At 39.2% G+C, this 16,006-nt stretch overlaps 1 protein-coding gene and 1 long non-coding RNA gene across 2 annotated transcripts in view; one reads left to right on the plus strand and one right to left on the minus strand.

Moving 5' to 3' along the window:
• The first annotated feature begins 69 nt into the window (after window positions 1–69).
• The window catches only part of SPATA31H1 (SPATA31 subfamily H member 1), a 34,192-nt gene continuing 18,255 nt past the window's right edge, over window positions 70–16,006 (plus strand). The window contains exons 1-4 of the mRNA XM_081484233.1: window positions 70–235; window positions 14,631–14,673; window positions 15,339–15,393; window positions 15,895–15,990. Coding sequence (XP_081340359.1) covers window positions 92–235; window positions 14,631–14,673; window positions 15,339–15,393; window positions 15,895–15,990 — 338 coding nt within the window. The 5' untranslated portion in view covers window positions 70–91. The remainder of the gene's footprint in view (window positions 236–14,630; window positions 14,674–15,338; window positions 15,394–15,894; window positions 15,991–16,006) is intronic.
• LOC145503829 (uncharacterized) lies at window positions 4,235–15,162 on the minus strand. Its single transcript, XR_014051801.1, has 2 exons — window positions 15,014–15,162; window positions 4,235–5,699 (listed from the first exon to the last, which is right to left on the minus strand). It is a non-coding gene; the product is annotated as an uncharacterized LOC145503829 (long non-coding RNA).

Below are 16,006 nucleotides of genomic sequence, written 5' to 3' on the forward strand. Positions count from 1 at the left end.
CTGGACTCTTGGGATGCCCATTGTGACGTCATATGGAGTTACAGCCTTGAAGGATAAAACTGTTTGGCTGAGACGGGCATGGGGTTGAGTAATGGCTCCAATCTGGGGGCTCACCATCCCACTGCCACCATATGTCAGCCTTCTACTATTATTTGGTTTCCTTGTCTGGGGGATTTGGATGCTGTTTTCTGGGAAACAGAATAGGGAACAGGTGGCAGCCAAGACATGCTCAGAGGTATGTGATGCAACAATCTCTTGAAACTATCTGCTCCTTGCCTCTGCTCCTGGAGACATAGAAACTCCTAATCTTGGCCTGTGGGAGGAACTGACAGTGGAAAGAGGGGAGTTGAGATGGTGCCTATGGATGTCTTCCTATAAGTCACTCTCAGTCCTTTTCCTTTCAATCCATTTCAACAAACCTTGAGCACCTATTATATATATATCAGCATACTGGGCATTGAAGAAGAATAAAACACCATCTCTACCTTTTCAAGGTGTAGTGGGGGAGACAGTCAGACAGATATACATATATACATATAGCCCAAGGAAAGAGAAAGGGATGAGTTAATAGAAGTATAAATATTGCTAAAGAGATGGGAGGTAAATATCTTTGGGGGGAGCTTAGGTTTGAGTTGTGCTTCAGAGGAAGGATAGGATTTTAAAAGTGGATAGGATGGGGGGAGGAGGGTAATGGATGACTTTCTGGACAGAAGGAATTGATTGGGGGAAGGCAAGGGAAGCAGAAGAGTGTTGGTAGGGTTATGAAGAGAGGTGAAGATGGAGTGTAGAAGTGTAGGGAACGGTTTGGGGAAAACTGAGAGGAAAAGAGGTTAGAAAGAGGAGAGAGGTTAGAAGTCCCCTTGCAGAGGGATTCAAATGCCAAACTGAATAGTTTGCATAAATACTACTCTGTCTGCAATTGAAAGATATTAAAGATTTTAAAGCCAGGTGAAAGTGTACTTAGATCTGTGCTATCTAAACAGAATTTAAACTTAAAAAAATTTAAACTTTTTTCCTCAAACTTATCACATGGGAGTCGAATTAAAAAGCAGATTCTGATTCAGTAGTCAGAGGAAGGGATTGAGAGTCTGCAATTCTAAGGAGCTCCCAGGTGATGCTACTGCTGGTAAACTGAGAACCATACTTTGGGTTTTTTGTTTGTTTGTATTTGTACTTGTTTGGTCTTTTGTTTCATTTTGGTTTTTGGCCACATTGCCTGGCAGGAATCTTAGTTCCCTGAGTAGGAACTGAATCCTGGGCCATGGCACCGACTCCTAACCACTGGACTGCCAGAGAAGTCCCAAGTACCATACTTTGAATGTGAGGCTTTACATACCTCCAGTGAGTGCTTCCCTAGTGGCTCAGCTGGTAAAGAATCCACCTGCAATGCGGGAGACCTGGGTTCGATCCCTGGAGAAGGGAATGGCTACCCACTCCAGTAGAATTGCCTGGAGAATTCTAGGCACAGAGGAGCCTGGTGGGTTACAGTCCATGGGGTCCCAAAGAGTAGGACACGACTGAAGCGACTTAGCACAGCACAGCACAGTGAGTGCCTATGGTAGTTGTCTGGCTTGGTTAAGCCAATAGGAGGCTACGTTAAAAATGTAGTGAGGAGAGAAAAGGAAGTGAAAGAATCAGAGCAGCCAGATGGGAAAGAGGATCTTGATTCACTCCCCCAGTGTTTATCACCTGCCACCAACACCATGTACAAGGCACTCCTCTGGGGACCACGGATGAAGCAGTAAATGGAAGGAACAAAAATCTCTGCCCTCTGGGTTGTAAAAAGATAAGGGCCTCGGGTGAAAATTTGGATGTAGGAAGCAAGGCAGAAAGAGTGAAGGGGGAAATTCCAATGGTTAGGACTCTGAGCTTCCATTGAAGGGAGCATGAATTTGAGCCCTAGTTGAAGAACTAAGATCCTGCCACACTATGTGACCAAAAAAAGGACAAAGAAAGAAAGCGAAGAGACTGAGTCTTTTTTGCCTGATTGGACCTTAAATACAAACAGCTGACTATAAGCATTATCATCATTTTCCTACAAGGACTATATTCATGTTTGTATCCTCTATGCCTGGTATACTACCTTTCACTTAGTAAGCACTCCACAAAGGTTTGTGAAATGAAAGAATGGCTTCTCAGTTTTAACCCTGAATGATTGTAAAGATAGCATTTTTTTTTTTTTTTTTTAAAGATAGCATTTTAAACAACACAGGAAACATCTGACAAAAGTTACAAGTGTGGCAGGAAGCAGAAAATGTATGTGGAGATATTAACCAAGCTTCTCAAATTAATAGTCTGTACTTGGGCTATCCAGTCTAATATCTGTTGGCTACATGTGGCCATTTAAGTTTAAATTAACCAAAACTAAATAAAATTTAAAATTTGGTTCCTTTATTGCACTACCTACGTTCAAGTGTTCAGACAGGATGATTTCCATCATCATAGAAAATTCTGTTGAGTGGCACTAACCTAGACTTTAGATCTTGGAGATAGATAGTGGTGGTCTATGTATTTGGCCACAAAGTCCTTTTAATTGTTTTTCTCAGAAACATTTCTCAAACGTGGCAATCCAGATTCAGTGTCAATGTTTTAACTACAATTCCTCTTGAACTGTTTTCAGTCTCTAACTGGTCTCCTACAAATGTTTTCCAGCATAAGAGCATAGACCCTGGCTCTACAAAACAACATGACAGCACACACAAAACCTCCCAAAGCTGATTGTGCCACTCCACTAAAAGTAACTAAAGAAACTAATAGGGACTTCCCTGGCAGTCCAGAGGTTAAGACTGTGCACTTCTACTGCAAGGGGCACACATCTGATCCCTGATTGGGGAGCTAAGATCCCACATGTCTCCTGGCATGGCCAAAAACAAACAAACAAAAAGAAATTAACAAAAATTTCTCAGCATCCCACTGCCTGAAGCAGCATTTCTTAAACTTTTCGACTTTCAAACTTCTTTGCCAAAATTTGCCAATCACCTTAAGAATTTAAAAATTGTTTCATCCCTTTTTCATAATATTTAAGCGATTTTGGGTAAATAATATTTCATTTTACAACACCGTGTTTTCTTAAAATTGCAAAGTTCATTTTAATATCATCTATAAGAGATAAATGTTCACTTTTTCTCATATAACAAGTGATGCATGACATTTAATTGACTTTAACTTAACAGACGGAGAAGGCAATGGCATCCCACTCCAGTACTCTTGCCTGGAAAATCCCGTGGATGGAGTAGCCTGGTGTAGGCTACAGTCCATGGGGTCGCTGCGAGTCGGACATGACTGAGCGACTTCACTTTTACTTTTCCCTTTCATGCACTGGAGAAGAAAATGGCAACCCACTCCAGTATTCTTGCCTGGAGAATCCTAGGGACGGCAGAGCCTGGTGGGCTGCCGTCTATAGGGTCGCAAAGAGTCGGACACGACTGAAGCGACTTAGCAGCAGCAGCAGCAGCAGCAGCAGCAACTTAACAGATATGAATCTCCCCCCCAACATTTAGGTATGAAAAATGGCAAATATATTTCTTTGTCTACATCAGATATAATCCATCTTAAACTTCCTATCACCTAGGATGGCATAAACTCTAGTGTCTGTTTTTCTTCTCCCACCTGTGTGCCATATGAGAACCCTGGAGTGGGTGCAATTTATCTAAAATAGCAGAGGGCAGGTCCTTAGCCATGGAAATAGCTGTTGCTTTTCTTCTTTGCCATCTGAAAGGCAAAAATTGCAGTTGTGTGCTAAGCTTGGTCACAGAGACCTTTGCCAAGGCCCCCAGTCCACTATATCTGAGCTCTTAAGAGCAGGAGGAATAAATTGCATCAGGCTGAGGGCCTCGCTACCCAGCAAACCTGTAGTGTCCCTGTTGTTTCCCAGTTTCAGTGAGTCAGCTCATCTCTTAACTCCAGAAGCACCAAACACTAAACCTCTGGTACAATTCAGCTTAAAATTCTCCACAGGCCTAGTCTTATATGAGGGTTATCTCACATATTGAGATATATAATACATTGGAAGTTCCAACCAATCTTTTCAGCACCCAAAAACTAGCTCCCTACTCCGGATTAGGAGAAACGAGACTGTAAGAACACCATCCTGGCTACCTTTTTTGGTGAGCGGAAACATTAGTTTCTCTCCCAGAAGAATGCAGCAATAAACACAAAGTGGAGTGTAACTTATTCCATGCTGCTCTTCTACATAAAAAAAAATCTCACTACATATTTATGTAAGAAGCAGCTATTTTTTTCAACAGTCCTACTTTTTATTCAGCTACACAGGTTCCCCTTGACTTTTATCACAATAAAAAAATTAAAACAACAACAAAGAAAAGTAGAGTGAGTCTATAAAACCTTTTATAAGCCAAAATGACACAAAGAGAAGCGATTACCTCAGCACATATCTTCCTAATGGATGCATAGAATAAACTGAGATAAAGCGCATGCTCACAGACACATTTCAAAGCTATGACGGTCTGATGCTGAGATGCTGAGTGTAGTTCACAGGGAAGCTGTGTGGCAGGGCTATTCTTGCCGCTGGAATGTGTGCTGCTTCTACAACAACTCACTGCAAAACGAATGTTGAATGCTTTTTGCCTTTGTTTCCCCCATAAAAATAAAACTCCTCTGTAGATTTCTTTGTTAGCAAAAACATACTAATATAGGTCTTTCTTAAAATGGAAGCAGCATAAAGCAAATTTTTCAAAAAGTGGAGGATACTTGTAGTTCAGTTCAGTTGCTCAGTCATGTCTGACTCTTTGCGATCGCATGAATGGCAGCACGCCAAGCCTCCCTATCCATCACCAACTCCTGGAGTCTACCCAAACCCATGTCCATCAAGTCGCTGATGCCATCCAGCCATCTCATCCTCTGTCATCCCCTTCTCCTCCTGCCCCCAATCCTTCCCAGCATTAGGGTCTTTTCCAATGAGTCAACTCTTCGCATGAGGTGGCCAAAGTATTGGAGTTTCAGCTTCAACATCAGTCCTTCCAATGAACACCCAGGACTGATCTCTTTTAGGATGGACTGGTTGGATCTCCTTGCAGTCCAAGAGACTCTCAAGAGTCTTCTCCAACACCACACTTCAAAAGCATCAATTCTTTGGCACTCAGCTTTCTTCACCGTCCAACTCTCACATCCATACATGACTACTGGAAAAACCATAGCTTTGACTAGATGGACCTTTGTTGGCAAAGTAATGTCTCTGCTTTTAAATATGCTATCTAGGTTGGTCATAACTTTCCTTCCAAGGAGTAAGTGTCTTTTAATTTCATGGCTGCAGTCACCATCTGCAGTGATTTTGGGGCCTAAAAACATAAAGTCAGCCACTGTTTCCACTGTTTCCCCATCTATTTGCCATGAAGTGATGGGACCGGATGCCATGATCTTAGTTTTCTGAATGTTGAGCTTTAAGCCAACTTTTTCACTCTCCTCTTTCACTTTCATCAAGAGGCTATTTAGTTCTTCTTTGCTTTCTATCATAAGAGTGGTGTTATCTGCATATCTGAGGTTATTGATATTTCTCCTGGCAATATTGATTCCAGCTTGTGCTTCCTCCAGCCCAGCATTTCTCATGATGTACTTTCCATTTAAGTCTTCTTTAATGTCTTCAACAATGGTTTGTGGTTGTCAGTATGTAAGACTTACATCTCCTTGGTTAAATTTATTTCTACACAGACAAATACTGTATGATGTCATTTATGTGGAATCTAAAAAATAATACAAACAAATGTATATATAAAACAAACAGAGTCACAGATATAGAAAAAAAACAGTTATTACCAAAGGGGAGAGGGAAGGGGGAAGAGCAAATTAGGGGTATGGGATTAAGAAATACAAATTACTATGTATAGAATAAGATATATATCATATAGTAATATTTTATATTACTATGTATAGAATATATACATTGTGCATAGGGAATTATAACCATTATGTTGTAATAACTTTTAATGGAGTATAATCTATAAAAATACTGAATCACTATATGCTGTACACCAGAAACTAATCTTATATTGCAAATCAACTATACTCCAGTAAAAAAAATCATTAAGTATTTTTTTAATTAAAAAAATTTTATTCTTGATACTAAAAATGGAATTATATTCTTCATTTTCTTTCCACATTGTTCACTGTATGTAGAAATACAACTTATTTTTGTGTATTGATGTTGTATCTTTTAACTTTTAGAGGTAAATTTATTTATTAGCTCTAATAATTTTTTATGTATATGTGTTCTTTAGGATTTTCTGTAAGTAAGATTATATCATTTGTGGACAGAGATAATTTTACTTTTTCCTTTCCAATTTGGGTGTCTTTTATTTCTCTTTCTTACCAAATTGCTCTGGTTAGAACTTCCAGTACAATGTTATGAAAAAGTAGTGAAAGTGATCATCCTTTTTTTATTGAATTATAATTGATTTACAATGTCGTATTAGTTTGACTGAAAATGTCTCTTTTTCATCTTTAATTTTTAAAAATTTATTTTTTAATTGAAGGATAATGCTTTACAGAATTTTGTTTTCTGCCAAATGGATAGTTTCACTGAGTACAAAGGTTTGAGTAGTTATTTTCTTTTAGCATACTGAGGATGTCATTCTACTGTTTTCTGGATTCCATTATTTCTAAAAAGATATAAACTGTTAATCTTATTGCTCCTTTGAATGTTATGAGTCCTTCATCTTTGGCGCTTTTAAAAATTCAGCGTCTTTTGTTTTCAGCACTTTCTAATGTATTTAAGCTTGGGTTTTCTTTGTCTTTACATTGCTCATAACACTTCTTGCATTTATAGCTTGAATCTCAGGCTTTCTCAGTTTTGCAAAGTTCCCAGGGATGAACTTTTCCCCTAAATGTAGGCTTTAGTTTTTAGAGCAGTTTTTAGGTTCACAGCAAAACTGAGCAGTTAAGTACAGAGACTCCCCATATACCCACTATTAAATTTCTCAAATATTTTTCTCTCTCTCTTTCTCTTCTGGAATGCCTATCACTTTGTCCTTGACATTTCTTGGTTCTTATATCTTTTTTCTCTTTCTTTCCTCACCATGCTTCAGTATGAATATTGCCTTCAGACTTCTCTTCAGTTAGTTGCGTCTAATCTGCTGTTACACTCATTTTAAGTTCTTTGCTGTTGTTCTCGAATTTCCATTAATTAAAAGAGATTCTAGTTCTTGGTTAAGATTCTCCATCTTGTCACTTAATTTCTTGAAGACATGAAGCATGTATATTTTAAACACCATGTCGTTTTAACAATATCTGGATTGCCTGAGAGTTTGTTTGTAATGCTTGTGTTTGTCTCTTAGTTTTCAATCGTTCAGTCTTATCTTCAAGTATACATGGCAATTTTTAGTTGAATAACAGCTATTTTAAAAGTAAAGTTTAAGAGATAATTCAAAGCTCTGGATAAATTTACTTTCCTCTAAACAGAAAAAAAAAATTACTTTCCTCTAAACAGTAGAATTATTTTTGCTTCTGGAAGTCATCTAGAGTAAGCAAAGATGATCTTAATCCAATCAAGGATTAGACTCACTGGAGGCTGAGCTTCAGTTTTAGAGACTAGCTTATTTCAGGTTTATTTCCAAGGTATGGCCGATTGCAGGTACCAACTGCTACTGCTACTGCTAAGTCACCTCAGTCGTGTCCGACTCTGTGTGAACCCATAGACGGCAGCCCAGCAGGCTCTGCCGTCCCTGGGATTCTCCAGGCAAGAACACTGGAGTGGGTTGCCATTTCCTTCTCCAATGCATGAAAGTGAAAAGTGAAAGTGAAATCACTCAGTCGTGTCTGACTCTTAGCGACCCCATGGACTGCAAACTGCCAGGCCCCTCCATCCATGGGATTTTCCAGGCAAGAGTACTTGAGTGGGGTGCCGTTGCCTTCTCCGGCAGCCAAAAGCCTGGAATTTCTATTAAGGCCCCTCCTTTTTGGTCCCTGAAGTCAGTTTTTGTCCATTAGCCATATAAAACTACTGAATGTTCTGCTTAGACTTTTATACATAATTTTTTTTTAAGTTTTTTATTGAGTTTGTTACAATGTTGCTTCTATTTTATGTTTCAGTATCTTGGCTTCAAGTCACATGGGATCTTAGCTCCCTGATGAGGGATCAAACCCACACCCCTGGCATTTGAAGGTGAAGTCTTAACCACTCCACCATCAGAGAGGTCCCCATAATTTTTAAAATAATTTTTTAAAATTTATTTTTGGTGGTGCTGGGTCTTTGTTGCTGCGTGGGCTTTTCTCTAGCTGTGGTGAGTAGGGGCTACTCTCTAGTTGCAGTGCAAGGGCTTCTCATTGCCGTGGCTTCTCTTATTGTAGAGTATAGGCTCTAGGGCACTCCAGCTTCAGTAGTTGTGGCACATGGGCTCAGTAGTTGTGGCTCCCAGGTTCTAGAGCACAGGCTCAATAGCTGTGGCCCATGAGCTTAGTTGCTCTGTGATTTGTGGATTCTTCCCAGAACAGGGATCAAACCTGTATCTCTTGTATTGACAGGTGGATTCTTTACCACTGAGCCACCAGGGAAGCCCTTGCTTAGAGTGAACATTGACATTTTAGGAACCAGTGAACTAAAATGGACTGGAATGAGTGAATTTAATTCAGATGACTATTACATCTACTACTGTGGGCAAGAATCCCTTAGAAGAAATGGAATAGCTCTCATAGTCAAAGAGACTGAAATGCAGTACTTGGGTGCAATCTCAAAACCGACAGATGATCTCAGTTCGTTTCCCAGGCAAACCATTCAATAGCACAGTAATCCAAGTCTATGCCCCAACCACTAATGCCAAAGAAGCCGAAATTGAATGGTTCTATGAAGACCTACAAGACCTTCTAGAACTAACACCAAAAAAAATATGTCCTTTTCATCATAGGGGACTGGAATGCAAAAGTAGGAAGTCAAGAGATACCTGGAGTAACAGGCAAGTTTGACCTTGGAGTACAAAATGAAGCAGGGCAAAGGCTAATAGAGTTTTGCCAAGAAAACGCACTGGTCATAGCAAACACCCTCTTCTCACAACACAAGAGACAACTCTAAATAGGGACATCACCAGATGGTCAATACCGAAATCAGACTGATTATATTCTTTGCAACCAAAGATGGAGAAGCTCTATACAGTCAATAAAAATAAGACCAGGAGCTGACTGTGATTCAGATCGTGAACTCCTTATTGCAAAATTCAGACTTAAATTGAAGAAAGTAGGGAAAAGCACTAGGCCATTCAGGTATGACCTAAATCAAATCCCTTATACTTACACAGTGGAAGTGACAAATAGATTCAAGGGATTAGATCTGATAGAGTGGCAGAAGAACTATGGACAGAGGTTTGTAACATTGTACAGGAGGCGGTAATCAAAACCATCCCCAAGAAAAAGAAATGCAAAAAGGCAAAATGGTTATCTGATGAGGCCTTACAAATAGCTAAGAAAAGAAGAGAAGCTAAAAGCAAAGGAGAAAAGGAAAGATATACCCATCTGAATGCAGAGTTCCAAAGAATAGCAAGGAGAGATAAGAAAGCCTTCTTAAGTGAACAATGCAAAGAAACAGAGGAAAACAATAGAATAGGAAAGACTAGATATCTCTTCAAGAAAATCAGAGATACCAACGGAACATTTCATGCAAAGATGGACACAATAAAGGACAAAAATGGTATGGACCTAACAGAAGCATAAGATATTAAGAAGAGGTGGCAAGAATACACAGAACTGTACAAAAAAGTCTTGACCTGGATAACCACGATGGTGTGATCACTCACCTAGAGCCAGACATCCTGGAATGTGAAGTCAAGTGGGCCTTAGGAAGTATTACTACAAACAAAGCTAGTGGAGGTGATGGAATTCCAGCTGAGTTACTGAAAATCCTAAAAGATGTTGCTGTTAAAGTGCTGCACTCAATATGCCAGCAAATTTGGAAAACTCAGCAGAGGCCACAAGACTGAAAAAGGTCAGTTTTCATTCTAATCCTAAAGAAGGGCAAAGCCAAAGAATGTTCAAACTACCACACAACTGCACTCATTTCACATGCTAGTAAAGTAATGCTCAAAATTCTCCAAGCTAGGCTTCAACACTATGTGAACTGAGAACTTCAAGGTGTACAAGCTGGATTTAGAAAAGGCAGAGGAACCAGAGATCAAATTGCCAACATCTGTTGGATCACTGAAAAAGCAAGAGTTCCAGAAGAACATCTACTTCTGCTTCATTGACTACGCTAAAGCCTATGACTGTGTGGATCACAAGAAACTGTGGAAAATTCTTCAAGAGATGGGAATACCAGACCACCTTACCTGCCTCCTGTGAAACCTGTATGCAGGTCAAGAAGCAACAGTTAGAACTGAACATGGAACAACGGACTGGTTCCAAATTGGGAAAGGAGTATTTCAAGGATGTATTTTGTCACCCTGCTTATATAACCTATATGCAGAGTAAGTATATCACGTGAAATGCCAGGTTGCATGAAGCACAAGCTGAAATCATGATTGTGGGGAGAAATATCAATAACCTCAGATATGCAGATGACACCACCCTTATGGCAGAAAGTGAAGAGGAACTAAAGAGCCTCTTGATGAAGGTGAAAGAGGAGAGTGAAAAAGCTGGTTTAAAACTCAATAGTAAAAAACTAAGATCATGGCATCTGGTCCCATCACTTCATGGCAAATAGATGCGGAAACAATGGAAACAGTGACAGACTTTATTTTCTTGGGCTCCAAAGTCACTGCAGATGGTGACTGCAGCCACAAAATTAAAAGACACTTGCTCCTTGGAAGAAAAGCTATAACAAACCTAAACAGTGTATTAAAAAGCAGACACATTACTTTGCCGACAAAGGTCTATCTAGTCAAAGCTATGGTTTTTCCAGTAGTCATGTATGGATATGAGAGTTGAACCATAAAGAAGGCTGAGCACCAAAGAATTGATGCTTTTGAACTGTGGTGTTGAAGAAGACTCTTGTGAGTCCCTTGGAATGCAAGGAGATCCAACCAGTCCATCCTAAAGGAAATCAGTCCGAATATTCATTGGAAGGACTGATGCTGAAGCAGAAGCTCCAATACTTGGTCATCTGATGCAAAAAGCCGACTTATTAGAAAAGACTCTGATGCTGGAGAAGATTGAAGGCAGGAAGAGAAGGGGATGACAGAGAACAAGATGGTTGGATGGCACCACCAACTCAATGGACGTGGTGAGCTGGTGAAGGACAGGGAAGCCTGGCATGCTGCAGTCTATGGGGTCGCAAAGAGATGGACACAACTGAGTGACTCAACAACAACAACAATAGTCATGGAAGTTTTTTTAAGCTTAGGATGAAGATCTTTCTCAGAGAGTATCTCATCTCTTTTAGACTATGGCGCCATCAACCCAGGATGACCTCAAAATCATAGTTTGGGGACCATGCAGATGATGTGAACTTGAGCTGCAAATTATACAAAAGTCAACCTGTAGTTACAACTTCTCAGATACTTTCTTCCAGTCCTCTTAACTTCTCAGTGTCAAGGCAACTTTCCCATCAGGTCTCTGAGATTAGAAGTGGCAGATTTGTCATTTTGCTGTCCCAGTTGGATATGGTAGTCTTCTATGGATTTTTTCCCCTCATGCTGGTATTTTTGAAGTTTTAAGAAGTTATTCTATGCCCTAGGTCACAATGGTTTTCTCAAACATTTTTTGATTTTCTTGTCTACCTTTCACATTTTAGTTTTTAATACATTTAGAGTCCATCTCTATATGCAGTATTAGAAAGTGATCCAATTTTATTTTTCTCTTTCTATTGAGCCAGTTTTCTCATCACTATCTGCTAAAGAATCTTTTTCCCATTCATTTGTAGAATTCCTTTTTTTCATATTAAGTAGCCGTATACATAGGAGTCCCTTTTTGAGTTCTCTATTTTGTTCCATTGGCTTACTTGTTCCTGTTTCTATTACCATAGATTGTAGTATGTCTTAGTTTTTGGTACAGCAAGTCCTTTCTTTGCTCTTCTTTTTAAGGTTGATTTAGCTGTTAATAGACCTTTATTTAGCCATACAAATTATAGAGATTTTTTACAAGTCCTTGAAATAGTCCAACTGAAATTTGAATTGGGAATGTATTAAGTATAATTTAATTGGGGGAGTACTGACATCTTTATAATCTTAAATTATTCCAACCAGAGCCTAGAATGTCTCTCCATTTATTCAGATGGTGCTCTATGTCTTTTAATAGAGCTCTAATAGTCTTCTACATGATGCTGTTCTGTCTTTTTGGTTAATATCTTGGTACTTGGTCATTTTATTGCTATTGTGAAAAATATCTTTCATTATTTAAAATTGCATTTGTCTAGATTTTTTGCTACAGAAGAGAAATGCATTTATAAGACATTTATAAGTTGTGCTTGTGTTCAGAAACCTTGGTGAGCTCTTTCATTAGCTCTGATGAAGAATGTCTTTGATTATCACTTCAGTTGCTTTCATGCTTACTGTTCTACTCAAATGATCTATTTTTTTTCCCCAATTTTGATGTTTTTTTTCTAAGAAGTTAACCATTTCACTAGGTATTTCACATTTATTATTATAGTTATTCAAACTATTTTTCTTCTCTCTCCTCTTCTACTTCAATTTTCAAGGAGCTTTATATTTACTTTTGCCTTTTGCCCAGGACCACTTTTATTTTCAGTTTGAGGGCTCCTGACTACACAGGGCATATAAGTTAGAATTTCAAATCAGTATGAGGGTAGATTCTTGGTTAAAATTTTCAAAGAAGGCTTTTTTCCCCACCCAGAGTTCAAGCTTCCTTGTCTGGCAATTTTTTTTTTCTTCTTTTTTTTGTCTGTGTTGGGTCTCTTGCTGCACGGGCTTTCTCTACTTGCAGTGAGTGGGGGCTACTCTCTAACTGTGGTGCAATGGCTTTTCATTGTGGTGCCTTCTCTTGTTGGGGGAGATGGAGCTCTAGGCATATGGGCTTCAGTAGCTGTGGCACTTGGGCCTAGTTTCCCTGAGGCATGTGGAATCTTCCCTGACCAGGATTGAACTACATTTTTTGAGGAAGTAGCCCCTGCATTGCAAGGCAGATTCTTAACCACTGGACCACCAGGGAAGCCCTGGTAGTATTTTTTTCTAGCCACCTTTTTACCAAGTGTGTAGCAATTTGTGAATCCTGGCTTTTTTTCCCCTGGGGTCTCATTTAAATACCACTTCACACAGGCCTTGTCTTTGACCCACCTTGCTGTTCCCTCAGTGGCTGACACTGCAAAGGACTAAGGGCATTTAAGTATTAACAAGTTTCCATTCTTGTTTTTCAGTTTTCTCCTGATTTTTGGCCTGGAGATTTTCCTTACTTTCTTGTAAGGAGCTACATTCTGCATTTAAAAAGATGTTTGTTGTATTTTATTCAGCATTCCCAAGTGTTTTATAATGGGAGATTATTTTAGGTCTATAATACATAGAGATCATTTTGAGACAAAAATATAGACAGGTCACTTGTAAATATATAAACTTGTATTTCAACATTAATTTTCCTTTTGCTTACGTTTTTAATCAATAGTCCATTATGGATGTAAATAATATATCATAAAGTATAAAATCAATTTTAAACTGTCTAAAAGTCAAAACCACCACTGCATCTAGGGCTATTCTACTGAGTAATAAACTGAGTTTCTTCATCATCAGCATATTCATGAATTCCCAACTAATTATTGTAGGTTCTTTTAATACACTTTCAGAGACTGGTATCGTAATTTAAAGAGAAAAAATAAAAAAAATGTTTAGTTGAAATTGTAACAATGTCACTCTGCCTTCAAAAGGACCTGGAACACTCTTGCAGAAACACTAGGAGTTTATTACCTACTGAACGGGAAATTCTGCCCTGCAGGATGAAATGAAAATCCCATATGATATGGCTTCCCATCTACTTTTTCAGCTTCATCTCTCACTACTTAGCAAAGATGCATCTGACAGGGACTTCCCTGGTAGCCCAGGAGTTAAGAATCTGCCTGCCAATGCAGGGGACGCTGGTTCGATCTCTGATCAGGGAAGATACAATATGCCGTGGGGCAACTAAGCACATGTGCCACAACTACAGAGCCCCCGCTCTAGAGCCCACGAGCCACAACTAGAGAGAGAGTAGACCTCACTTTTCACAACTAGAGAAGTCCTGAGCACAGCAACAAACACCCACCACAGACGAAAATTAATTTATTAAAAAAATGTACCTGACAATTGTGATGCTCAGTGATATTCCTGCTTGCCTGGAAGGCTCTTTTTTCACCTAAAAACATTCTGTTGATTCTTCAAACTCCAGTACAAATGGTAACTTCTTTGAGTAATTCTTCCTTTCTCTCCCAAGCAGTTAATCACTATCCTTTTTATGCTCTCACATTTCTATTTTGTTACAGCATTTACCACGTGGTATTGTAACTTACCTGTTTAGACTTCTTTTTTCCCTGCTAGCGTAAGTTCCTAGAACACAGGAATCATATTTATCTCTACAGTTCCAGCACCCCACACATCACATTGAACATAGTAAGTACTCAATAAATGATTCAGTATTAAATGAATGAAGTAACTGTTGCTGTCTTTATGAATGCCAACTGTTTCTATTTATGTCTATGAGGTGAAATGTGCTATCATAAAGTCTCTAACCTAGAGCATTACTTGATTTTATTTGTTCTTTTTGTGCCTTTCTAGACTTCAAAGCAGCATATATTGAAAAAGATCCAGAAATTCACAGGTCAGAAAGATCTTATCTTTTATTCTTCCGTTCAAGACTAATGACAAATCAACTGTGGGGTCTGCTTTAAGACTTTAACCTGTAATAGCAGGTAGAAGGAGTAAGGTTGAAAAGATTATGTTATATGAAAGAAATATGCCTACTTTTTCTAGCAACTACACTTCTGAAGAAATGTAAACGGCTTCATAATTCTTTTCATGAATGAAAAGAATCGTGAATTCTTTCATTCCTATCCTCATACTTCCTTTCCTAGTCTCCTTTTGTGCAAAGCTTAAAGTATCAGGAAAGAAACTGTGAGAGGGGGTAACTATGAAAAGTTTGGTGTAGGAAGTTTTGATACCTTTTTTCTCTACCATAGAGACTGGATAATATATATCTTTTCCTCCAAAGATATGTATTTCTCTGTTCTTCCCACTTCTCCCTACCATGATTATTTCTGCTGTTTCCAATGGCTTACATTGACCACATGGTGAAGACAGCACACTGTAGCTTAAAAGAGAAACAAACAAAATGACACCTTGGGTAAATCTGAGCTCTACCACTAATTAGCCTTTTGATCTTAGGCATGGTTTTGTCTTTGTTTCCTTATTTGCAAAATGAAGGAGTTGAACTAAGGTAAGGTCAAGAGTCATAATGCTAATAGATTCTTCACCTCTTACTCCCAGATCCACAGTTGGAAAAAAATCTCAGGATGTGTTGCATTGAAGCTAACCTGAAACGGTGAGTAAAATCAATCTTCTCTGTGTCTATTTTTTCTCTCTTCAGCTTACCCTACTGATAAATCCTGTGAAAGTTAGGAGTAAGATATCTGGGATTCTGTTTCACTTCTCTCACTATGATAGCTGTCTCCTTTCTAAGTCTCTCTTTTTATTGCTCTCCTAACCAGTACATTATGCTATGCTATGCTAAGTCGCTTCAGTCGTGTCCGACTCTGTGCGACCCCATAGACGGCAGCTCACCAGGCTCCGCCATCCCTAGGATTCTCCAGGCAAGAATACTGGAGTGGGTTGCCATTTCTTTCTCCAGTGCATGAAAGGGAAAAGTGAAAGTGAAGTCGCTCAGTCGTGTCCGACTCTTAGTGACCCCATGGACTGTAGCCTACCAGGCTCCTCCGTCCATGGGATTTTCCAGGCAAGAGTACTGGAGTGGGGTGCCATTGCCTTCTCTGAACCAGTACATTAATATCACTTCAATTACGCTGACACACTCTGCTGCATCCAGTTTTTCAGAACTCCCTGTGGGATGGACCCAGGAATATGTACTCGGGTCAATGGACAGGAGTCTTCAACAGATCTTCCAACACCTGGAAAGTACAAGGTCAGGTGGTTTCTGA

The sequence above is a fragment of the Giraffa tippelskirchi genome, chromosome 4 (assembly GCF_054371585.1).
Source record: "Giraffa tippelskirchi isolate mGirTip1 chromosome 4, T2T-mGirTip1v1.2.pri, whole genome shotgun sequence".
NCBI classification, from domain to species: domain Eukaryota; kingdom Metazoa; phylum Chordata; class Mammalia; order Artiodactyla; family Giraffidae; genus Giraffa; species Giraffa tippelskirchi.